The 26,354-nt window shown below is 44.9% G+C and overlaps 1 protein-coding gene across 1 annotated transcript in view; it reads left to right on the top strand.

Annotated features, from left to right (window-relative positions):
- LOC138920033 (ATP-binding cassette sub-family D member 2-like) overlaps positions 1-26,153 on the top strand; it is a 44,243-nt gene extending 18,090 nt beyond the window's left edge. The window contains 3 exon segments of the mRNA XM_070246981.1: positions 19,353-19,456; positions 22,599-22,712; positions 24,401-26,153. Of these exon segments, the coding sequence (XP_070103082.1) occupies positions 19,353-19,436 (84 nt within the window). The 3' untranslated portion in view covers positions 19,437-19,456; positions 22,599-22,712; positions 24,401-26,153.
- The last annotated feature ends 201 nt before the right edge of the window (positions 26,154-26,354 follow it).

Raw genomic sequence — 26,354 nt, 5'->3', positions numbered from 1 at the left:
GGCTGCAGTTCCCTGAGAGCGAGCGTGTGGGCGGGGCCCCAGGAGTTCTCCCAGGAGGGTGTCCCTGTCCCTGTCCGCAGTCCACCGCCTGGGGGGGGGGGTGGGGCGGGGCAGCGGCCAGGGAGCCTCTGGGCGGCGGCGCGCGCGCGCGGGGAGCGCGCACGGCTGCTGGGCCGCCGTCCGGGGAGGCGTCGGCCAGCCGCGCCTGCCTGCCCAGAGCCGAGCCCGGCGGAGTCCGGCCGCGCTCTGCTGCTCTCTGCTGGGCCGGGCTCGCCCGTTGCCCCGGCGTCCGTGGACGCCGCTCCGTGTCCCCGCTGGGCACAGCAGCCCGGGCCCTCCACAGCCACGGCCGCTAGCCTGAGGAGGCCCTCCTTCAGCTCCGGGTCTTCCTCCTCACCAGACACGGACGACCAGGGCGCCTGCGAAGAGGATTCCATCTGGGAGAGGTACCTGGGGGCGTGGGGCGTGGGCCTGGGGGCTGGTGGGAGGTGAGGCGAGCCCAGCCTGTATCTGAGGAATAGGCTTGTGCGCCAAGAGGTGCCCGTCAGGTCGCGCGACAGCTGTGGGGCGCGCGGAGCGAGGGGTCTCTTCGTGCGCTCACGCTCATCGAACGTGCGGTGTGTGCCTGGCACGGGGCCAGCCCGGGGATGCGGTGCCCGGGAGTCGGGCGCTGAAGCGGCACCCGTGGTCTTGGCTCCTTGGAACCAAGTCTTGCTGGAAGGACAGACGTGAAGAAGATAGTGTCGTTGGTCTCGATGGGTTCTGAGGAGTGCAGCTCTCCCTCTTGTACGGGATTGTTAAGGCACCTTCTAGTTTTAGTTTATTTGTTGTTGTCTTTTAAAAGAAATTGATCGGATCTCACGGTATTTCTGTGCTGTGTCCGTTTCTGCCTTAATATGTGGCTTTCTAATTCTAGATGTTTGTTTTTCTCTTTTTAACATATTCCAATGCGTGTTTGAAATAATTAAATGTGGAGTGTTGTGCTGTATTTTTTCTCCTTCATGTTTTTGGAGGAGCAGAGGAGAAATTTTGAACGACTGAAATGTTATGATTCAGTTTTTCTTCTTCTTACAGTAACTTTGTATGGAATTTTTTTTTTCCTGTTCCTGGATGTTGTATGGACAGGGTTCCTAGTGTGAGAGAGCCCACTTCTGTCAGGATGGTGAAGCGCAGTTTCTTTAAACATACCGCAATCGGGAATTAAGGGGTATATTTTGTTTCTCTTTCCTTTGTGCAAAATCCTTCCTATTCCTTTTTTCTTTCCTTCCATCTTCTTTCCTTATGGCCCCGTCTGGGAGGAGCACTGCCTCTTTTGCCAATTTCTGGTTCTCCCTTGGAAGCAGTGCTTCTCCAAGGCTGACACCTCCAGAGCCTTTCCCCTTGCAGCAGCGTGCTCGTGGCCAGTGCCCAGGACTACCGAGTCCTTCGCCTGTGTTGCCTATTTCAGCAGGTAGTGTTGGACTTCCTCTTTTGAGGGTGGTTTGATGTGTTTTATCTGATTCCTCCATGGAGTCTTAAACCGTGTAATCCTCCACTCTGCCAAAGGCTTTCAGTAGTTGTCGGAGCTGGGCTGGAAGTTGGCATTTCTTTCTGAACTTGCAGGTCATTTGAAGGTTATGGTCGTCTTGGTCATCTTGTGACACTACAGCCTTGCTTCTATGTGGCTTCGTTGGTTCTCCTTGTTGACTGTATGATTTGGAGGAGGTCGATTGTATGACTGTGGAGAGTTTTGGATTCGGGGAGCTGTCTTGATCTTCCAGACCCTGAAGGCTCTCCCAGAGTTCTTCCCGGTATTGATTTTCACAGGCCTTTCCCACACGTGATGTTCTTCCTGTTGTTTTCTTGATCCGATGGTATTTCGATACCAGTTTCATTTTTAATTGATGGATTGTGTCCTTGCTGCCTATTGGTCATCTGTATTTCTTTCTCAGTCAATTATTTATTCCTACCCCTTAGCAATTTCTTAGTTGGGTTTTGGGAGCTCCTTCTTCAGTGTGGATATTAACCATTTGTCTATTTTACGTGTTGCTCATATTTTTCTGAGTCTGACTCATCTTTTAACTGTGTTTCTAGTATTGTTGCTAGATGGAATAGTGTATCTTGGGAGTCTTTGCACATTAGTGTAAATCTTTTTGTTTTTGTCTTCGCTCGTGGGTGAGAAATTGGGTATCGAATGCTTATCTCACACAGTTTTGTCCCTTGTCTCTGTCCACACACATTGCTCCATGTATCCTAGAATTGCAGATGAGCAGTCTAATTCCAATGTGACCTTTTTTTCTCTTTCTTCCTAAATCCCTAGAGAATTTTATTTATTCTTGAAGTTCCAAAACTTTCTCAATATGTGTTATGGTCATATTTTTTTCTCATCAATTTGGCCTCATATCTGATGTGTTCCTTTTGATGATCGGGGCCCTCCTTGAGTTGAAGAAAGTTTCCTCTGAGATGTGTTTAAAGATTATTTTTCTCATCTGCTCTGCTCTCTCCCTCAGACATGCCAATCATTCTTCTATTGAAAATCTTTTTCCATCTCTGGAATCTTCTTCTTATTTTCTGTCTTTTCCTTTATCTCCTTCTTTCTGAAATGGTTTCAACATCATTGATTCAATTCCCAGTGATGTAAAAACTGATCTTCATTGTTTCTAAGCTGCATGTAATCTTAAGGGAAATTTTATTCTTTCCCAAATACTTTATCTTTTTGTCTATTTCTCCCTTGCCATCCTGTCCCTTTACATCTCAGTCCCTCAACTTATACAAGTTTTCATTTCTTGCTTCATAGAGCAAACAGTTTCCTGAATTTTCCTGAGAACACAAACACAGCAGAAGCTTCTAAAATATAGTTCTGTTTCCTCAAATAGAAGTCTTTCAAAGACTCTTCAGCTGAGCATTTCTGTGTTCATGCTGTACAGTCTTGAAGAAAAATAAGACAAAGACATATGGCTGAGATATATGTTCTGATTTCCACGTCGGCGTATTCATGAAGGAGTGAGAAATGGACAGCCTTTTCCTATTAGTTAGACGTAATTTCTACTTAGTTCCTATCAGGTTGCTATGTGATCTTTTCCTTGTTCCTACTCTGAAGTTGGAGAACTCGGTGATGTGCACAGCCTTGAGCCACATTTCTAGTTTATGTTTTTTTATTTTTATTTCTTTCTGCTGATGAAGATTCGTCCAGAGCTAACATCCGCCGCCAATCTTCCTCTTTTTTTCTAATTGAGGTCAAAAGAGTTTATAACATTGTGAAATGTCAGTGGTCCGTTATAATTTGTTCGTCACCATATTAATGTGCCCCTTTACCCCTATGCCCAGCTCCCTCCCCTCTTCCCCTCTGGTAACCAGTAAACTGTTCTCTTTGTTCGTGTGTTTACCTTCCATGTATGAGTGAAATCACATGGTGTTTGCCTTTCTCTGTCTGGCTTATTTCACTGAACATAACACCCTCAAGTTCCATCCACGTTGTTGTGAATGGGACAAGTTTGTCTTTTTTTATGGCTGAGTAGTATTGCATTGTGTGTGTGTGTATAAATATATATATATATATGTGTGTGTGTATGTACGTATATGATATCTTTATCCAGTTGTCAGTTGATGGGCACTTGGTTTGCTTCCGTGTCTTGGCTGTTGTGAATAATGCTGCAAGGAATATAGGGGTACATAAGTCTCTCTGAATCATTGATTTCCAGTTCTTTGCTTAAGTACCTAGTCATGAGAGTAGTGAAGAGACTGTCTTTTCTCCATTGTATGTTCTTGGCACCTTTGTCAAAGATTAGCTGACCATAGATGTGTGGTTTTATTTCTGGGCTTTCAGTTCTGTTCCATTGATCTGTGTGCCAGTTTTTGTACCAGTACCATGCCATTTTGGTCACTATGGCTTTGTAGTACATTTTGAAGTCAGGGATTGTGATACCTCCAGCTTTGTTGTTTTTTCTCAGGATTGCCTTAGCAATTCGAGATCTTTGCCCCATATGAATTTTAGTATCCCTTGCTCTGTTTCCGTCAAGAATGTCAGTGGGATGCTGATAGGGATTGCATTGAATCTGTAGATTGCTTTGTGTAGTATGGACGTTTTACCTATGTTTATTCTTCCAATCCATGAGCAAGGAGTCTCTTAACATCTGTTTAAGTCACTATCAATTTCTCTCACTCATGTCTTATAGTTTTCTTTGTATAAGTCCTTCACTTCCTTGGTTAAATTTATTCCTAGGTACTTAATGTTTTTAGGTACACTGGCAAATGGAATTATATTTTTGAGTTCCCTTTCTGTAAGTTTGTTGTTGGAGTATAGAAAAGCAACTGAATTTTGTAAGTTGACTCTGTACCCTGCAAATTTACTGTAGTTGTTAATTATTTGTATTAGTTTTCCAGTAGGTTTTGGGGGGTTTTCTATATACAAGCTCATGTCATGTGCAAACAGCGAGAGTTTCACTTCTTCACTCCCTATTTGGATTCCATTTATTCTTTTCTCTTGCCTAATTGCTCTGGCCAAAACCTCCAGTACTATGTTGAATAAGAGTGATGATAGTGGGCATCCTTGTCTCGTTCCTGTTCTCAGGGGGATGGCGCTCAGTTTTTGCCCATTGGGTATGATATTGGCTGTGGATTGTCATATATGGCCTTTATTATGTTGAGGTAATTTCCTTGTATCCCTATTTTTTTTCATAGTTTTTATCATAAATGGCCGTTGGATCTTGTCAAGTGCTTTCTCTGCATCTATTGAGATGATCATGTGGTTTTTATTCTTCAATTTGTTGATGTGGTGTATCACATTGATTGCTTTGCGGATGTTGAACCATCCCTGTGTCCCTGGTAGGAATCCCACTTGATCATGATGTTTGATCCTTTTGACGTATTGCTGAATTCAGGTTGCCAAAATTTTGTTGAGAATTTTTGCATCTATGTTCATCAGCGATATTAGCCTGTAGTTCTTTTTTGTGCTGTCCCTTTCAGGCTTTGGTATCAGAGTGATGCTAGCCTCGTAGAATGTGTTAGGAAGTGTTCCATCCTCCCTTGTGTTATTTTTAATATCTTCTTTTAGGTTTGTTAACAGTTGCTGTATGAACTTTGCTGCTCCTGTGTTGAGTGCATAGATATTTATAAGCGTTATTATTCTTCTTGATGGAGTGTCCCTTTGATCATTGTATGCTGCCCCTCTTTGTATCTCTTTACCTGCCTTGTCTTGAAGTCTACTTTGTCTGATGTAAGTATTGTGACATCTGCTTTCTTTTGTTTGCTGTTAGCTTGGAGTCTCGTCTTCCACCTCTTCACTCTGAGCCTGTCCTTGTCATTGGAGCTGAGATGAGTTTCGTGGAGGTGACAAATTATTGGATCTTGTTCTTTAATCCATCTTGCCACTCTGCGTCTTTTTATTGGAGAGTTCAGTCCATTTACATCGAAGGTGATTATTGATGTATGACGGCTTAATGCTGTCATTATATCACTCGTTTTCCAGTTTTCCTGCATTTCCTTTGTTTCTCGTCCTGTGTGTTTTGGTCTACCCATTGAATTATGCCGTTTTTTATGCTGTGTGTCTTTGTTTTTTCCTTATTTCTTTTTTGTGTCTCTGTTCTGCTTTTTAGTTTAGTGGCTGCCCTGAAGTTTGTATTCAGAATCTTGTGCATAACATAGTCCCTTTTCTGATGACCTCTTCCTTCCTTGGTCTAAACTGATTCAGTCCCTTTCCACCTCGCCTCCTAAGTTATTATTGTCATATCTTATTCCAACTTGTGTCATGAGTTTGTGGTTCAAGTGACAAGATTGTCTTTGTTTTTGGTGTTTTCCTTCCCTTTAGCCTAATGCTGTAGTTGAATATTTGCTATCCTGTTCTGATCCTGTCTATCTGTTGGTCTCCTTACTCTGTGTTTTGTGACCCCTCTCTCCCCTTTGTCATTTTTTCAGGTATGAGGGCCTTCTTGAGGATTTCTTGGTGTGGGAGGGTGGGTCTCATGGCTACGAAGTCCCTTAGCATTGTTTGTCTGGGAAAGTTTTAATTTCTCCCTCATATCTGAAGGATGTTTTTGCTGGCTAGAGTATACTTGGCTGAAGACTTTTATCTTTTAAAATTTTGGATATGTCATTCCATTCTCTTCTAGCTTGTAAGGTTTCTGCAGAGAAGTCTGCTTATCTGATAGGGGTTCCTTTGTAGGGTATTTTCTTCTGCCTTGCTGCCCTGAGTATTCTTTCTTTGTCATTCATTTTTGCCAGTTTTACTACTATATGCCTTGCAGTAGGTCTTTTTACTTGGACACATCTAGGAGATCTGAAGACTTCCTCCAGACACGTTTCCCTCTCATTGTCTAGATTTGGGAAGTTGTCTGCTGTTATTTCTGTGAGCACGCTTTCTGCTCTACTCTCCTTATCTTCACCTTCTTCAATACCTATAATTCTTATGTTGTATTTTCTCATTGAGTTGGATATTTCTCGGAGACTTTCTTCATTTCTTTTTAGTCTCAGTTCTCTCTCCTCCTCTGTCTGGAGCATTTCAACATGTCGCTCCTCTGTGGTGTCCACACGAGCATTCAGGGAATCTGTATTTTGTTTTATAGCTTCCATTGTGTCTTTCATCTCTAATATTTCTGATTGATTCTTCTTTATAGTTTCAATCTGTTTTGTGGACTAGCTCCTGAACTCGTTGAATTGTTTCTCTATATTCTCTTTTACCTCATTGAGTTTTTTGACAATAGCTCTTTTGAATTCATTGTTGCTTAGTTTACTTATTTCTGCATCCTCAGGACTGAATTCTGGGTGCTTATTTTCTCTCTGGTCTGGAGATTTGATGAATTGCCTGATGCTGGAAGGATGAGTCTTTTTCCCATTGTGATAGTATTCTGTTGCAGTTACAGCATGTTGCCAATGGATGGGGGTCGAGAGCCGTGTGTTCTGAGCCCTCCACCTTCAGCTGAGATGGCCCCGCGCAGTGCGGGTCAGGGGAGGGGCACTTTCTCCTGCATGCAGTCCCGGGTTTCCCGATCAGCTCTCGCTGTCTGGGCTCCTGTGGTCTTGGCTTGATGAGGTCACCCCTGAGTGAAAGCTTTTGCCCTGTTAAAGGGCTTCCCTTTAGGCCGCAAGGGCCCTAGGGAGTCCTGGGTGATTCCACAGACGCGCAACCCCTCCCCCACGCCTTCTGTCACGGAGCCTCCCTGGCAGTGACCACAGTCTTTAGGGGAGGGAGCAGAGTTCTCTCTTACCCTGTGCCAGCTCCTCTGAGGCAGGGCTCCAGCCTCTCCACCCTCTGTCGTGTGGCTGCCGTCACTCTCCGAGGATTTTTGTGCTTTTAGGGTATTTTCTTTTGGAATAGGGTTGCTCCTTTTTGTTGTATCTTGGAGGGGAGAGAGTGCTGGGCAAGCTCACTCCACCATGATGCTGCTGTCACTCCATTGCTTGTTTAATCTTGAAGTCGGTTTTGTCTAAGGACGGCAACACCTGCTTCTTTTGTTTGCCATTAGCTTGGAGTCTCATTTTCCATCAGTTCACTCTGAGCCTTTGTTTGTCTTTAGAGCTGAGATCTGTTTCCTGGAGGCAGCATAATGTTGGGTTTTATTTTTTAATCCATCCCACCACTCTCTCTCTCTCTCTCTTTTTTTTTTTTTTTTTTTTTGAGGAAGATTAGCCCTGAGCTAACATCTGCTGCCAATCCTCCTCTTTTTGCTGAGGAAGACTGGCCCTGAGCCAACATCCATGCCCATCTTCCTCTACTTTATATGTGGGACACCTACCACAGCATGGCTTGCCAAGCTGTGCCATGTCCACACCTGGGATCCTAACTGGCACACCCCGGACCGCCAAAGCAGAACATGTGCACTTAACTGCTGAGCCACTGGCCCGGGCCTACACTCTCTCTTTTTTGATTGGAGAATTCAATCCATTTACATTTAGAGTGATGATTGATCTATGAGGTCTTTACTGCTGCCATTTTATCACTTGTTTTCTGGTCGTTCTGTATTTCCCTTGTTTTTTGTCCTTTGTATTTCAGACTGCCAGTTTAGTTTGGTAGTTCTCTAGAATGATTTTCTCCGTATGTATCCTTTGTGTCTCTGTTCTGATTGTTTGTTTAGTGGTCGCCATGAGGTTTATCTAAAAAATCTCATAGATGAGATAGTCCATTTCCTGATGGCCTCTTCTTTCCTTAGTCTAAAGCAGGTTCCATTCCTTTCTTCATCCCCTTCTAAGTTACTTTTGTCGTAACTTCCATTTTCTGATGTGAGTTTGTGGTTAAAATGATGAGATTACGGTTATTTTTGATGTGTTCCTTTCCTTTATCTTCAATATTATAATTGGTTGCTATCCTGTCCTGATAGAGAACTGCAGTTTTCTGATTTTGTCTGCCTATTTATCTCTTTGCTCAAGGCTTTTTAAACCCTTTCTTTTTCTTTCTGATATGAGGGCCGCCTTGATCATTTCTTGTATGAGGGAGTCTTGTGGCAATGAACTCCCTCCGCTTTTGTTTATCTGGGAAAGTTTTTATTTCTCCATCATATCTGAAGGATAATTTCGATGGATAGAGTCTTCTTGGCTGAAAGTTTCTGTTTTTCAGAATTTTGAGGATATTGTTCTGTTCTCTCCTAGCCTGTAAGGTTTCTGCTGGGAAATTCGGTGAAAGCCTGCTAGGGGTTCCTTTGTAGGTTATTTTCTCCTGCCTTGCTACCCTTAATATTTTTTCTTTGTCATTTACTTTTGCCAGTTTCACTAACATATGCCTTAGAGAAAGTGTTTTTACATTGATACAATTAGGAGTTCGGTTAGCTGCTTTTCTTTTTTTTTAAAGGTTTTATTTTTTTCCTTTTTATCCCCACAGCCCCCTGGTACATAGTTGTATATTCTTAGTTGTGGGTCCTTCTACTTGTGGCATGTGGGACGCCGCCTCATCGTGGTTTTGATGAGCAGTGCCATGTCCACGCCCAGGATTCGAACCAATGAAACACTGGGCCGCCTGCAGCGAAGCGCGTGAAATTAACCACTCAGCCATGGGGCCAGCCCCTCGGTTAGCTTCTTTTACTTGTAAATCCAGTTTCTTCCCCAGGTTTGAGAAGTTCTCAGCTATTATTTCTTTGAACAAGCTTTCTGTTCCTTTCTCTCCCTTCTTCCTCTGGCATATCTGTAATCCTTCTGTTGGATTTCCTAATTGAGTCGGATGATTCTGGGAGAATTTTTTCATTTCTTTTTTATCATAGTTCCGCCTCCTTCTTCTGAAGCATTTCTATATTTCTGTCCCCCAAGCTGCTGCTTCTGTGTTCCATAAATCAGCCCTCTTATTCAAGGACTCCAGATTTTTCTTTATCTCATTCATTGTGTCTTTCATCTCCAACATTTCTGATGGGTTTTTATTTATAGTTTCAGTCTCTTTTGTGAAGAATTCTGTCTGTTCATTAAATTTTGTTCCTGATTTCATTGAACTGCTTTCCCAAGTTTTCTTGTAACTCATTGAGTTCTTTTTTTTTTTTTTTTGGAGGAAGATTAACCCTCAGCTAACTACTGCCAGTCCTCCTCTTTTTGCTGAGGAAGCCTGGCTCTGAGCTAACATCCGTGCCCCTCTTCCTCTAGTTTATACGTGGGACGCCTACCACATCATGGCTGCCAAGCAGTGCCATGTCTGCACCCGGGATCCGAACCAGCGAACCCCGGGCCGCCGAGAAGCAGAACGTGCGAACTTAACCGCTGTGCCACTGGGCCGGCCCCTCATTGAGTTTTTTAATGATAGCTATTTTGAGTTGTCTTTCATTTAGAGTGTAAATTTTTGTGCCTTCAGGACAAGATTGATTTCTGGGTGCTTGTCATTTTCCTTCTGGTCTGGAGTATTAAAGTGTCTTTTTGTACTATTTCAGGGGGTGGATTTGTGCTTCCCCTTAGTGGAAGTATCTGATCGCAGATTCTACCTGCTACCAGTGGGAGGGGCAGGAGCTGTGTATTCTGAGCCCACCGCGATCCCTGGCATCTGTGCCTGTCCTTTGGAATCTGTGCTGACTGGGCATGTCTGCCGTTGCCCGCTCACTGCTGCTGCTTTAGAAATGTGTGCATGCACTCTGGTAGGAGTCCCTTCCTCTGGCTGAGCTGGTGTGTCAGGTGGAGGGAGAGGCACTTTGTTTTGCATGCAGAATCCTGGGGGCATTCTGCTCTGTGCTTGCTGTCTCCCCCCCTGGGATGCTTGCTTGATAAAGATGCCCCTGCAATTCCTTGGCCTCCTCTGTGTAGGGCTTTCCCACAGCTGTAGGCAGCTCCAAGAGTAAAGGCGTTCCTGCGGAGAGCTGCCCCTCCCCGCTCTCCTCACAGAGCCACATGCAGTCTTGTGCCCTAGATCACCATCAAGGAGGAAGAGGAGATCCCCTTACCTCCTTCCACTTCCTCCCGGGGGTACAGCACCTCCACCTTCAAATGTATGGCTGCCTGGGTCTCTCAGACGTCTGTTGTGTTGTGTGAATCTTCTCTGTTGGTTTATGAATGTCCTTTGCATTGTGTCTTGGGGAGAGAGTCTGAGGGAAGAGCTCACTCCACCATGATGGCGGATGTCACTGGTTTTTTGTGGGTGTGTATGTGAGCTGCCGTTAGCATGGCAGATGGGTGGTGTAGGTCCGTACCTGGGAACCGAACCTGGGCCACCAAAGCAAAGTGTGCCAAACTTTAAGCACTAGGCCACTGGGGCTGGCCGCCAGATATCTAGTTTAAAATAGCCAAGTGTCATGAAACTTTCTAGTTTAAAAAGTCACTCATTCTTTAAAATAATAACCTGATGTCTAAGAAGAGATATTGAGATACCACTACCTTATTGTCTTTGTACAGTATTTAAAACTCATTCCTGGATGGGCTGTTTCTGCATTCGTGGCTAAAAGCTACAACTTCGCTATGGCCGCCCCACAGCTCCTTTCCTTCCACATGCACGTTTCAGCTCACGACTGATGCTGGATGAGGGTGTTACAGACTCTGAATCCTCTACTAAATAGTTTCCATACTGAGGGAGATTTGAATTCCTTCGCTCTGATGAAAGAAAGTCTATGCTTGTGAGATTTCTTGAAATATTTTACCATGAATGGTTCCACCAGTCTACTGTAAGCTTTAAAGGTTTAACTCATGGAAGTTCTTCCGGTTTTCTAGCAGGTAATGGTGAAATATTTCTGGTTCCTAGTGCTATTGAAATTCTCTGTTTACTCTTGAGTTTTTACATCTAGGTGAGTCTGGGGAATGGCTCATCAGAAAGTACCCACTTGCTATTCATGATTCTGAGCTAAGTAGATTGTGAATATGTCGCTCTGCTGCATAAAATTCTCCAAGGGTTCCCAACTATGTATAGTGTCAGGTAGAAAAGCCTCTCAGAATAGCATGTGAGCTCTTTACAATCTGGCACAATCCTATCATTTCAGATTCGTGTGTATTCACTTCCTACCATAGTTCTCAGACTCTCGCCACACTAAACTATTGATCTCTTTCTCCAAACCTGTCAGGAAATTTCAGACCTTTCTACTTCTGCTCATATACTCTTCCTTCTGCCTGTAATGCCTTGCCTCTCAGTGGGAATTGATATGTGTCCTTCACAGTGGAACAGAAATAGCACCTCCTTTTTCTAGTATTTCCGATGCCCAAAGCAAAATTCATGACACCATTTTCTTTGGCCCCGTTGCTGTGGTCTAAATGTTGTGTCTCCCCAAAATTCCTTTGTTAAATGCTAAGGCCCAATGGGATGGTATTAGGAGGTGGGGCCTTTGGGAGGTGATTAGGTCATGAGGGCAGAGCCCTGAGGAATGGGATTAGTGCCCGTATAAAAGGGCCTTCTGGGCCGACCTGGTGGCACAGTGGTTAAGGGCACATGTTCCACTTCGGTGGCCTGGGGTGCACCCGTTTGGATCCTGCGTGCGGACATGGCACTGATGGCAAGCCATGCTGTGGTAGGCATCACACATATAAAGTAGAGGAAGATGGGCATGGATGTTAGCTGAAGACCAGCCTTCCTCAGCAAAAAGAGGAGGATTGGCAGCAGATGTTAGCTCAGGGCTAATCTTCCTTAAAAAAAAGGAGGGGGCCTTCAGAAACCCCTGTAGCCTTTGTCTCACGGAAATTATCTTCTACTGAACTTTTCCTCCCTTTTATTACCTCTGTTCTCTGCCTCCAGAACCCCGATAAAAGAAAGGGCAGACATGTATGCCGCTTCACATTTCTCTCCTACGTGCCATCATTCTGCCTTTGGCTCTGCTCTGCAAGATTCCACTGACTTTATCACCAGATCACTGACATGTTGTTAACCATCCCCATTCTCTTAGTCAGTCTGTCCACTGAATTGCTTTAGTGTCAAACGTATTTTTAATTCCCAGGCACTCATTTTCGTCCTCTGATTACTCCTTGTTTGCAGCAGCAGCCTGTTCTTACTTTGGTATGTGCCATCTTTCCTATCTCACTAGAGTCATTTCTTACTCTTTTAACATTGTTTTGTTTCCTGAATGATCTTTATTTCCTAAAAACACAATTATTTTACTTGTTAATCTTAATGTGAGTCACGTATGTGATTTTTTTTCTTCACATTTGTTGACCCTTGGCTGTTAGTTCTTGTTTGTGAATAAAGATCTAGGCTGTTAAGCGGTGGGAGTTCCATTTGGATTTGTGTAGATCTCTCTGCCAAGAAACTGCTCCCTGGATGAGCCTGTACTGGTGGGTCTGGTGCCATAACTGGAAAATGACAGTTCAGAGTTGTGGGGGTCAGCCGGCTGTGGAGAGCAAGTCAAAAAAGGGAGGACTTGACTTGAGCAGTGAATTATCTTGATATGTTCCTTCTTGAGAAAAGCTGTGTTGCCTCTCCTTTTTCATTAAGGTGCCTGCTGGATGTTCCAGAGTTTCCTCAAACTCTGCTTTGCTTCCCATTCATGGTCCTACACTCAAATGAGGAGGCATCTGCATGTAAGCAGGTCACTTTCTTTAGCGTGCACAGCTTGGATTTTTATGTGGGGGCCAAAAGCCTCTGCTGTCTGCTGTATATATTTGGGAGGAGGGCAGGGAAGAGAGATGTGGTCCAACTAGCCCAGCCTTCCCAGATGCAGTCTTTTAAATCAAAAATATTCATCATATGTATATATATCTATATCTATAGATATAGATATATATACACACACACACACATATATATACATACACACATATATTGAGCAGTATGATAAGAGTGCCAAAATGGCTAAAAATTCTGTCTATCCTGTGTCCATGCCCCTCTGCAATGTGACTTTGGAGCCCCTCCTAGCAAGAGGTGGCATTTGTTTCTCCATCTCCTTGAATCTGGCTTGGCCCTGTGGCTTAGTTTGTTCATTGGGATTCTAGAACAGCGACCTGAAGGAGAGACTTGAAAACCGCTTGCACACTGGACTTGCTGTCTCTTGCTGCCCTTATAAAGAAGATAGGTAAGGGGCCAGCTTGGCGGCATAGCTGTTAAGTTCGTGCACTCCACATCAGTGGCCTGGATTTGCCAGTTTGGATCCTGGGGGTGGACCTATGCACTGCTTATCAAGCCATGCTATGGCAGGCATCCCATATATAAAGTAGAGGAAGATGGGCATGGATGTTAGCTCAGGGCCAGTCTTCCTCAGCAAAACAAGGAGGATTGGTGGCTGATGTTAGCATAGGGCTAATCTTGCTCAAAAGAAACCCCAAATAAGTAAAAGACAGGAAAGTTAAAAATACATTTTTTTCCATATGAATTCTGAGCTATCAGAACTAACAGTCCTGCGGGCCAGCCCAGTGGCTCAGCAGTTAAGTGTGTACGTTCCGCTTTGGTGGCCCAGGGTTCACCGATTCAGATCCCGGGTGCGGACATGGCACTGCTTGGCAAGCCATGCTGTGGTAGTCGTCCCACATATAAAGTAGAGGAAGCTGGGCACAGATGTTAGCTCAGGGCCAGTCTTCCTCAGCAAACAGAGGAGGATTGGCAGCAGTTAGGGCTAATCTTCCTCAAAAAAAAAAAGTAACACTCCTGTGAAGAAGCCCAAGAGGATGACGAGAGGCATGTGGCCCATTTGCTTCTGTTGCTCTGACCAACAGCCTGCCAGACACATAGCATGTGACAAAGACTTCCCTAGATTATCCAACCAGCAGCCAATCTACAGCTGAGCATGGATGCCTGGGATACAGAGCCTGGGAGAGATGTGCTGAGTTCACGCAGATAAGAAGAACTGCCTAGCTGATCCAAATCATGAAGTAAATAAGCAGTTGTTGTTTGAGACCCCTAAGTTTTGGGGTAGTTTATCACCCAGCAAGAGCTCACTGATACAAACACCGCATTGTATTGATGTTCCAGCTACTGTAGATACTCTGATAAACAAAGTAGATCAGGCCTCTGTCCTCAGGTGACGAGAAACAAAGAAATAAATGAGTCAGACAACTTGAGAGATTCACACATGCTCTGAAGGAAAGCAAGCAGGGTGATGTGACTGGCTGGGGTTGGGATCTCATTTAGATACTGTGATCAGAGAAGAATGCTTTGAGCAGCTAAAGTTTGAGCCAAGACCTGAATGACAGGGAAAAGCCAACCATGTGAAAGTCTGGAGGTAGACTGTTCCAGACAGGAAACAGCAAGTGCACAGGCAGTGAGCTGGGGGGATACTTCACGTGTTAAAAGGACATAAAGAAGGTCAATGAAGCTGGAGTTGGTGAGCAAAGGAGAGAGAGGGGAAAGATGTAAAGTCAGGAAACAGACGTTGGGGGAGGACTTGGCATGTGATTAATTTGCCAGTTACCTTCATGCTTGTACCCTGTCTCATCTCTGTCCTTGATGTTTGTGGACTAGGAGCTTGGAGCTCTCAAAGGACCCCTGTGGGAAGGGTCCCTCTTTTCTCCAGCATTTTGGTCTACATCTTTCTGTGATCTGTTTTCATCAGTCAGATCTATCTGCTTTCTGTCTTCTCGGATTTCTTCAAGATGTCCTCCAGCTGACTGCCATTCTAGTTTACTAGCATTACCACGGATTCATTCTTTTTAAAATACAAGATGGTTTTTGGGGGCATTTTTAAGGACCTTCGTATATATTAGTCCCCAAATCACCATCTTTAGTTGAAATTCTCATATCTCATGTTTAAATTTGGAGCTCTAAGCCCATAAATCTCCTATCCCCCTTTGTTATCCTGTCTTTTTCTCTGTTTCTTCTCTTTTCAGCTTGTCTTTACAGTGGCTGCTGAGAGGCCAGCCCTCAATGGGCTCTTTATTCACTATTCAAGAAATATGTCCTGAGAAGCTTTAATCTGCAAACAAAATGGAGGCCCTTCTCACCTACCAGTTGCCCCTTTGCAGCCACTTGCCTTGCTCGGTTCCTGCTGAGTTGAATACGCTCATCCAAACACCCCCTGCTGGGACACTGAGGGGACACAGGGTCAGTTCTTCCCAGTGCCTTCCACTTCACTAGACACTTCAGGTGTTTCATTTCCTAGGGAGGTTTTGATGTCTCAGAATTCATATGCCAGAAAACTGTATTTGAACACCCTGGTCTTCCATCTATCTGTCTGTCTATGTTCTATCTTCATTGAGTTTTGGGTGCCACAAATCATTAGATGGCACATAGGATGTCATACCTGGGAGGGATGGTCCATGTTACCCTTTTGAGAACAGGAGACGCTACACCCTTGCAGACCAAGAGCTTGGCCTTCCTGGATGTTTGTAAAGTTTCCAGGCAAGGAATCTTCACTTATCTCCCTAAAACAGATAAATATACTTTTGTACAGAGATGAGAGCACGTGAAAGGTGAGACTAGCAATCTTCAGGGCCCAGAGCTTACTCATGATGTTTTCTTCCACAAATCTGTTGGGTCCTTTGCAGAAGCCCAAAGTACAAAACTCTTTGCCTGCCCTGCATCTGCCTTACACGAATACCACTACACACTTCCCTCCAACCCAGAATCAGAGGCCAGAGCACCTTGGATGAAGAGGAAAGGAGGTCCATATTCTCTTTTCTACCCCAGGGCCATTGCGAGTGCTGTTCCCTTCACCATTCTCCGTGCTTTTCCTCCAAGTCTCTTACTTATCCTGGCTCTTACTTATCCTGGACTCAGCTTATATGCTGCTTGCTCGGAGAGGCCGTCTCTGCTTTTCTGATCTTCCCTTCCTTCCCCAAGTCTAGTGGATGCTGCTGGTGCCCTGCCCGGGTCCCCTTCACTGGTGGCACACTCTTTCCTCAGTTGCTGTGAGTATTCATTGCTCAAATGGAGCTGCCTTGCCTGGGAGGTTACTCCTGGCCGCAGAGGACAGTCAGTGGCCAATGATTGACTGGGGCACAAAAAGCCGGAAGCCTGGCCTCAAGGTGGACCAGAGCCTTCTGGGATACGAGGGAGAAGTTAGTCTCCAGCTGAGACAGCCCCTTTGCTTAGTTTTCTTCTCCTGTCTGCTGCTTCCCTCACACTGCACCCCCTCCAGAGAGCCCTCCTCCAATGAATCCTTTTCACCAGAGTCACTGTCTCAGGCCCTGCTTCTGGGAAGCCTGACCGAAGACACTGAGAAAGCTTTCTTTAAGAGGTTTGTCTGTGTATTTACACAGCGAGGACAAGTTTTCTCTCTGACCCCTGCACCTCTAATAGTGATGGAGACTCACGTGAATGGACTCGGATGCAAAGAGTCCCCCTAGAACTGGCCACACAGCAGCTCCCCGTCTGAGGCTCCTGAAGAGCTTCTCTAGGAGGTGGAAGGGGAAGAAGAAAAAGAGACACTGCACACAAGCAGTTCACCGGGAGGCTGTGCTGTCATTTCTGAAGCAGAGCTCTTTGACCTGCTAAAAAGGGGTATTTTTTAGAGGCTTTAGTAAAATCATTTAATCTAAAATTCAATATCAATGCCACTCGTTAATTTTTAAGAACCCCATATCTGTTCTTTCCCTGAAGTGAAACAAATTTGGTTAAGGATGGGTGTTTCTGAGTTTATTTCCTACACAGTTGAAAGCTCAATGCCATGGTTAAGTCTCTTGTCCCAAAGGTAACCCCTTGGCAGCCACAGCAATAGCACAAACTAATGAAACAGGAGGAATTCATGTTTGAAGAGCCAGAGCCTCTGGAGACATTGACTCAATGGCCTGAGCCCCACAGGATGGTTTCGAATTGAGTTCCTATGCAAATGTTTTTAAACACCAGTCCTGTGTCACTTACACATTCAATACTTAAAATTTAGATTATCTGGAGGTGACTCTTGAGATTTAACAATTGTGACATTTTCTTGAGGCATGAACTCAACTCACACATCCTACAAAGTTGGCAGATGGTGAGTGAACGAGGTGACCACTGAGCATCTACTTGGCATGTGTGCAGTAACTCACATGAAGGGATTTAAATCTTTCCAACTGTGAATGTTGCCCAACAGAAGGGCAGAGGTGGGGGAAAGACATGGCAGGTGTTTGAGGGTCTGCAAGACCAAAGCTCTCACAGCTGTCACGTGATTACTGTAGGCCCTCCATGTCAGCCACCACAATGGCTGCTTTAGAATCTGATTTTCCAGATGCACAGTTAAGGATACAGAGGCACTGATGTGCTGTCTTAGGAAGAAGATGGAGCTTGGGTGTCTGTTAAATTGGAATTTGAAGGTGATCAGGGTTGTGATCCCCTCTCTGATTTTCCCAGCTTCTCGCACCCGCAGTTGAAGAAGCCGTGTCCTGATAGTCTCAGGCAGACTAGTTCCGCCGATTCCTTATTTCCAGTGCAGGTTTGCTTTTCTCTCTGCATCTTTCTTTTCTGTTTATGACACCACCATCTTAGTTGCTGAAGTTTCCAACCTTGACCATAGGCCCCTGTACGTTTATCCTTCTTATGTCTTCTCCTGTCATTAACCTCGGGGCCACCTCCACCCCTTATCTTCTGGCTATGATTCCTTGGGCTCCTCACGGGATGTGACCATGACTTCCATCCACTTGAATCCTTCATGGTCCTGGCCTCGCCTTGGACCTTTGGGTGACTCTGAGTCTCTCCTCCTCCAAGAGCATCATTATGGGGACCCATTGGGAAAATCCTCTACTTTGGCTCTGCTCCCAAGGTCTCCTCCTACAGCAGCGTGTGCTGCCTTTTCCCTATCATGGGAAGCATGTGAGGTTAACTGTTTTGACTCCTTTCTCTTGTTTTAAAGAAAACAACACCAAGATGTGTGTTTCCTCCCAGAAAGGCTAGAGATAGGCAATAAGGAAGGGGAAAATGTGTCTGCAAATCTGTAGCTTAAAGCTTCGTGTGTTTAAAAATCATTCTTGTTTGTGTTTTATATTCCTATAAAATGCGTAGAGAGTTTTATCCATCAGTATTCCAGACAAGATCAAAGAAGCCTATGTTCTGATAGCACCATTAAAGAGGAGGGGCCCCTCTCTCCCTGCTGCCCCTGAACAAAGGCTCCCATGAAAGCTAGGACAGTCGCTCTGACACCTGCCCCATCACCAGATGAACCTCAGGAGCTCTGGGCCCAGGGGTGTCCTGACTGGAGCCAGAACACAGGAACAAGGGAAGTTATAAGACCTGAATAGTACTTGGCATTGGATTTGATAGACACTGCAGGGACTGAAAAACTCTTTAGCCAGTTTTCTTCTTTTACTATCTCATAGTTTGTATTTCATTTCCATCAAATGGCATGAAAGCATGTTATTGGCCAGCGAGAGGATGAAACCCTGATGTGGACCTACCCTAAACCTAGTGTGAATTCTGAAATCCTCACGACTGATCACAGTGAGTTCTCCTTCCACCTCTTCAGCTCTGTTTTCCCTTGGAACCTGTTGTCTGTCTAGCTCAGGATCTCCGTGCTCACACCTCTCTGGCCTTGCTTGTTTCAGCCCAAGGTTAGCCACTTTGCTGGTTCTCGTGAGCATCCCTGATGCCCTTGCCTCTGTGAACTTCCATGATCCCTGCCTTCCCATCCTCAGCCGTGCCACTCATGACCCCCTTCAATATCTAGAATGTGAGGCCGCACCGAATAAAATCACAAGAGTTATTTGCTCTTTATCTAGTTGGCCCTTTGATGGTTCTAACGTCCTCAATCCTTCACTGGTTGACCACAACATATTCTTAAAGTACTCCAAACCTGTTCCACTCTGATCAAGGTCCGTATTCCATCCCCACTGCCAAACTCGGCAAAATCATGTTTTGTGGGGACCAAGTCCATCAGTGTGAGTTTTCTCAAAATCTCTCTTATCTACATCAAATTCATTTTTGTATTTGCCCCTCTCTTGTTTTTCTTCTTTCCTCCAATAAAGAAATTTCCCTTGGTATTATCTAATCAAGTTGAAAATGTACATGCTCCCTGACTCAGTATTTTTTTCTGTCTCTTCATCTCCTTGCTTATTTTCCTGTTGACTTATTCTATGTATTTTTTTTAGAAGGTCTGTTTAGTTCTTAGGAGGATGAAGCTGTAGAGAGAGCCATGCTAATTATGTGTGTCCCTTTCCTCCAGAATCTCAGCCTTCTCCAAAATAGACACAGAGGTCGGACACTGTCATCCTGGAGCTCAGAGCTCAGTGGGAAAGATGGAGTATGAATAAAGTGTAACAACGCAACGTAAGTACTATAACGGATGTCCACTCCAGGTACGGGTGTGGCACAGAGCAGCAGATGAACTCAGTGGGGGTGGAGGCAGGAAAGGGTTACAGTCAAGGAACAGCTGAGCTGGATCTTAAAGAATTATTAGTTCAGTAGACAAGGTGGGGAGGTAGCCATTAAATATTTGTTAGATTAGTAAACGAAGGGCATATCCCACAGAGAAAACAACGGGTGACAAAAGAGTGACGAAGTGACACAGCTCTGTCTCTTGAGGAAAAGTGCAGGCTCAGTCTAGCTAAAGCAGGTGGGAGGAAGAGAAAGCTGGCAAATGGGCCTGAGAGCTCAAAAACTAAAATAAAGAATATACCTAAGAAAATTAGATGAAGGAAATAATACTGATAAAAGCAGAAAATATTGGTTCAAGAAATCATAAAAACAGTAGCATTAACACTTAATTCCAAGAGTTGTTTCTTGAAAAGAAAGAAAGAGCAAGAAAGGAGAGACAGCAAGAGACCAGAAAGGCAAGAAGGGATGGAGGGAGGATAGAAAGAGGTCTTGTAAGTTTAATCAGGGGAAAAGGAAAACATGTACAAAGTAAATGTATTGAAAGTGTATTTATAGAGGGCTCGATACTTCCCAGGTCCTGGGCAAGGTGTTGGGGACAAACAGCTGTATAGACAGACACGTTGTCTGCCTTTGAGGAGCTGAATTTTAACGAAGAAAGTGCTTCTTTAAACATGTAACTACACAGACAAAATATAATCCACTAATTGTGATATGTGAAGGCAAAGTAAAGAATACAGCGAGAGGCTGGAGCAAGGTCAGAAATTAACTTGGGATTGGATGCTGGGTCGTGAAAGGCTATCTGAAGATGTGGCATTTCAGCCAGCATCTGGGAGAGGAGGATGAGTTAACCAGACAAAGAGTGAGTGCAGAAGCAATCCAGGGAGAAAACCAGCCCGTGTGAAGGTCTTGAGGTAAGAAAGTCCAAGTCACTGGAAGAAGGTGAGTGGGGCTGCAGTGAACAGAGGAAGCAGAGAGTTGCCAAGACTTACAGGGAGGGTGCCAACAGTGTCAGTTTGGCCAGGACCAGGGGGAGGGTCCTGGCGTGTAAGACTTTCAGATTTAACACTGGGACAGTCCCAGGCAAACCTGGATGAATTGGTCACCCTATTTACAGGCCTCATTCAAGATTTTGGACCTTAGCAGCAGAACAGTGTGGCAGCCATAATCGAGGCAGCCATAGTTAGGATGGAGAGAAATGGACGGATTCAAGAAATATTTAGATGTAAACTGGCAGAACTTGAGGACAAAATGATAGCCAGGGAAGGGGTTAGGGCAGGGGGAATAATCTAGAATGAACCGCAGATTTTTCTGGCTTTGGAAACCAGAGGGATGTGCATTAAAAAGGAATGAATACCAAAAGAGACGACGCTAAAGTTGTTCTTTGACATTAACTGTCAAGTGAGAGCTCGAGGTTTGATCACATTTGAGCACACAGGAATAAATTTTGGTACCCTCCATCTCTCCCACCCCTCAGATTGAAATAGAAAGTGGGCCTGGTAGAAACCCAAATGTGCTCCAGACAGAATTTGGAATTCAGTTTGAACCTGTAAAGAAGTGGAGTGTTCCTCACCCTGATAAGGGGACAAGACAACATAATAAGTAAAAGGAAAACTGGAAGGCTTTGTTACAGACCGCATTCAGCCTGCATTCAGATGGCATGTCAAGAACTGTATTACTCTTGTCCCCTCGTCCAACTCTTAGACTCCCATAATTAACCCAGAGGAAGTTGTAAGTGAAATACTTATGAGGTCCTTTCAAAACTAGACACTTGACACATGTGTTATAGAAACCTTATAAAAAGGAAACTGGATTCTTGTAAATTTTAAGATTATATTAATTCAGACACAAAGACACTCCTATGAATTTTCACAAAAATACTCAAATCACAGAGTTTGTTCTGCCTGCCATTGAGATGTGGGGGATTTTGCTGTGTGCACTAAATTCTCTTCTTCTTCTTTTATTTATTTACTTATTTATTTCCTTCTTCTCCCCAAAGCCCCCCAGTACGTAGTTGTATGTTTTAGTTGTGAGTCCTTGTTGTGGCATGTGGGACGCCACCTCAGCATGGCTTGATGAGCAGGGCTATGTTCGCACCCAGGATCTGAACCGGTGAAGCCCTGGGCTGCCAAAGCAGAGCACATGAACTTAACCACTCGGCCACAGGGCAACCCCTAAATTCTCTTCTTTAACTGCCCATGTCACGAGAGCACAAGACTAGAATGAAGACAAGCACGGGAGACCAAGGATGAGAGTTTATTGAACATGAAGGTCTCATCCACATTCGAAAGCACAATCCCGGTGAGACCTCAGTCATGTATCTAGACGGGTGAGAACTTCCTTCCAGTGTCCCTGAATCCCAAATGGAAGGATGCTTTTCCTGTATGTGGGAGCCGAACGCCAGGGCTTGGAAGGGCTGCCAAACTCATTCAGCCCAGTCTTACATCCGCAGTCTGTTTTTCAACACTCCTTCACTCGTTTATTTAACAAATATTATTGGCACCTGCTGTATACACGGCACTCTTCTAGGGACTTGGGATCTGGTGGTGAACAAAACAGACACCAGTTCCTCCTGTCGTTGACATTATGTTCTAAAGAAAGGATTCGAGTAGTAAACAATAAGAATAAGCAGTAAACGTAGTGAATCAGTGACTTACATAGTACCATAGGTTGGAAGGTGAAAACAGTGCAACAGAGAAATAGGAGGGCAAGGAAAGAGATCCGAGCGATGGTGAGGTGTCAGGGTACAGCTTAAATAAGGTGGTTGAGTAGCTTCTTGTGAAGATGATGTTTGAAAGCAGATTTGAAAGAGGTGAGGCAGTTAGCCACGGGGATCTCTGGGAGGAAAGCCTGGTTGGTGGTTTTATTTTCCTCCAAGATAGTCCCGAGTGCTCTAAAGTGGGATGTTTAGCAAAGTGCTCCACTGGGTTCAGAAGCTGGGCTTTGCTCAGGTCCCAACCATGAGTCATGTGTCCTAATCAGTTTGTTCTAGAGTATTCTAAATAGCCCACCACCCTCACAAGTCCCCTGCCCCCAGAGCCCCTGCTTCAGCTCTCCCTGCTGTAGGATAATGGATGTCGTGGAATTGTCTGTTTAGGTTTCCAGCTTCTGCAGGAGGAAGTACAGAAGCTCCGAGATTAGACCACACAGGGTCTAAACCTGCTTCTGCCGCTGACTGGCTGCCTGTCCTTCATCAGGTCACTTAACCTCTGTGAGTCTCAGTTTTCTTATCTGTAAAGACAAGATGATCATGTCTGTTCAATGGGGGTGTCATTAGTATTCCCAGAGAAATTGTGTGTATAGCGCTTGGCATGGTGCTTGGCACACAGTAAGCATGTAACTAAAACTAAGACTCTGGTGGTGCCCACTCCAGTGCCATCTCCTTGAGGGCAAGGCCCCTCTTGTCTTCCATTCTAATTGACCAGTGCCTGGCATACAGCCTGGCCCGTGTAAGGATGGTCGTGAGCAATGGAGTGCAGTTTGTCCAGGAACACCCAGGAGAACACACCCGAAGCCTCACTGGAGGACTCAGCCTCCTCATCTGGTTGGTAAATAGCCACCCATCCATCCGTTCACCAGGATGACGAGTTTATACGCCCACACCAGAATCAGATTTTTCCTTTTCTTTTCTTTCTTTCTTTTTTTTTGTGAGGACGACTAGCTCTGAGCTAACATCTGTTGCCAGTCTTCCTCTTTTTTGCTTGAGGAAGACTGTCGCTGAGCTAACATCTGTGGCAGTCTTCCTCCATTTTTTGTATGTGGGACACTGCCACAGTATGGCTTGGTGAGCAATGTGGAGGTCCATTCCTGGGATCTGAACCTGTGAACCCCAGGCTGCTGAAGGAGAGTGCACAAACTTAACCACTTCGCCACTAGGCTGGCCCCCAGAGTTAGATTTTATTCCTCTTTTTTCCCTGAATTGACTGTCTTGGGAAGAGAAGAGTAGCCATGTAAGGGGACGTGTGTGGGGAAGGTTTCTTCCCTACAAGAAAGACTCTAATAAATGAAACTGTTTCTTATCCAAGTTATAGTATTTCTTGGCACTTTTTTCTTTCAAAATGTGTTTTTTGTCTAAAATTGAAGCGTAATAATAATAATAAAATTCTCTAGAGTGTCAGGCTCCAAGTTAAAGGTAGGCTGTGATTCTGTATATAGAAGAGCTTCATAAAGAGAATCAGAACTCTGATCCCAAATGCCCCGCAGTGTGGGCAAAAAGGTACCAAATTAAAAAGACTGTTGCCAAGTTTCCTTTCTTACTGCGTTTTGAGTTTCAGCACTATAACGGCATGGCGCTCAGACTCTGTCAGTATGCACTGGACTCTGGTGGCTAATGTGCAAAGTCCATAATTACCCGGCCCTTCTGGATGTCCCAGCAGGAACCAAGTGGTGAGGACCTGCAGGCATCTCTGAGCCTCCTGAGGTTGAGGGCCGGTGGGTGGAAACCCCATTCTGGGCCAAGGGAAGTGGCAAGATAGTCATTCTTGCTGTGAGCTGGTTTGAATACAGATGTGAAGTGAAGAGGTGATAGTGCTGTGACGCTGTCTGCTGTCCAGGCTTGTGGCCCCAGTCCAGCGTGTAGCCTGTCGTTGTGAATAAATCCGATGGGTGGCCGTGGCAGTGACTCCTCCTTCCACAGCGGTCTCCTGTCCTGTCGAGGGTGTGTCCACAGCTGAACAGAAATCCCACCAGTTTTCCACTTTGCCCTGGAACAAAGGTTGACCCAGAGCCTCTGAGCTAATTCTGGCCAATGCTTGTTCTGTCAGTAAAGTTTGACTGGAGCACACCCGTGCTCGCCCGTTTATGGCCTGTCTGTGAGGGCTTTTGAGCTATGATGGCGAATTGAGTGGTTGTAGCAGGGGCCTGCAAAGCCTAAAATGTTTATCATCTGACCCTTTACAGAAATGTTGCCAACGCCATTCTACGTGAATGAAGGTGTGTGGAGTGCTTGCACCCAGAGAAGGTTGTGAGATCGTTGTCATCACCCAGACGTGGTAGCAGACACCTGCACTCACACTCAGATGAATCTGGGGCTGGCCTGGGACCTCGACGCAGACATCTGGTTGCAGCCGAAAGACATCGTCCCTCACCTTAAATTAAGGACGTTAACGTGAAATGGACTGGTCTTGTAGTTTTGTTTGTACTTGATTTTTAAGTTTGTTTTGGTTTTAGAGTTGTGTAAGAGCTAAAAGAATAAGGAAGTTTTACCAGGATGTCTGTTTGTAAATATTTAATTTATGTTTGAATAAAAGTAATTCCAGTGACACTAGAGCTCCTGGAGCAGTTTCGGAGGGGGATTTGTACATGACTCAGGTTGGAGAAACATGGCTGAAGCTTCTCCCTCTGCCCTTCACGCTGGCTTCCCTGCCTTCTCTTCTCTCTCTGCTCTAAGCTATATCCTTTAACCCGAGGCTGGCAGACATCTTCTGTGCAGGGTAGATGGTAAATACTTTTAATGATCTCTGCTGTTTAGCACAAAAGTGGCCATAGACAAGGTGTAAACAAATGAGCATGGCCGTGTTCCACTAAAACTTTATGGATGACACTGAAATTTAAATTGCATTTAATTTTCCTGTGCCATAATACGTTCTTTTGATTGGTTTTCGACCGTGTGAAAATGCAAAAATCATCCTTAGCTCATGAGCTGAAAAATAAAATGACAAAGGACTGGACTAGGCACATAGGCCATAGTTTGCTGACCCCCGTCCTTTGATATCAATGAATGTGTCTTTCCAAACAGTAGATTTTCTTGTGTTCTTGCTTAAAAATCTGCACTTGGACCCATGTTTCTTATTGGGTTAAGTCCGTTCACCAGGCATAGCACTTCCTCCTTTAGGATATTTTTCCAATCCCATTTTCTTCTCTAGCCCTTGATGAAATCTGTGCTCCGAACACATTGAACTCATTATTGTTCCTCTGTTTTGCTGCCTTCTTTTTTTTCATGTCATCTTGCCTTTTGCATGCAGTCTTAGCCCAGTACACCCTTCCCCTCATTCTCACCTGGCAGCGCCCTAAATGTTCCTCCTGACCCGTCTCTCTTGCACAGTGTCCCATCTGCACAAGCAGCGCAGGCTGCTCCCTCCTGCACTCCCACCTGGTACTCAATGTCCTATTAGAGAGAGCACATGTGAGGGTGAATTCTAATTGTTTATCTGAGGGGTTTCTTGCCCTGATCACAGGAGCCTTTTGAGACAGAGATTCTGGCAATTTATCAACATCTAGGAAGGTATCCTAACACCAAGTAGATGGTCAAGAAACATTGGCTTAGCGAACGGTCCAGCAGTTATTAGTAATAGAAATAACAGCTACTATTTATGACTCCTTCTTATCCTTCAGACACTGTACTGAGCACTTTGCATGTATGATCTAGTTAGTATGTCAGGTTCACTGAATTTTCCCTCCCTCTCATTGTTTTTCTTAGGTCACAACTCCTTAATGTCATAAGGTACTTAATGTATATTCCACAGTGGAATTTTAGGCATGGAAGATAGGCTGATGGGGGGATATTTAGGTCCCTTAAATCCCATTGGCTCTGCTGCATGATTAAGCCAATTCCACCTTCTTGCCCTATAGCAACCCCATGTCCTAAAACAAAGAGAAGCCTACCAAGTTCTTATTAAAGAAAAGATAAAAATAAACTGTTGGCACTTCAGCAGACTTCTGCTTCAGCTTTGTCACTGGGTGAGATTAGGGGTACGCCTGCTTTAGTGGAGTCTCCAGGACATCAGTGATGCTCGGGTTCGAGTCAGAGAGGGCCCCAGGGCCCTGACTGTGCCTCTCCTCCTGGCTGAGGCAAGAAGAGGCCCTTTGTTGGGCAGTGGCTGCTTTCCAAATGGAGAGTCCTTAATGACTCTTC

Source organism: Equus caballus, chromosome 22 (assembly GCF_041296265.1).
Source record: "Equus caballus isolate H_3958 breed thoroughbred chromosome 22, TB-T2T, whole genome shotgun sequence".
Classification (NCBI taxonomy): domain Eukaryota; kingdom Metazoa; phylum Chordata; class Mammalia; order Perissodactyla; family Equidae; genus Equus; species Equus caballus.
Note: the sequence above shows the minus strand (reverse complement) of the source record. Positions and strands in the feature narration are given on the sequence as shown.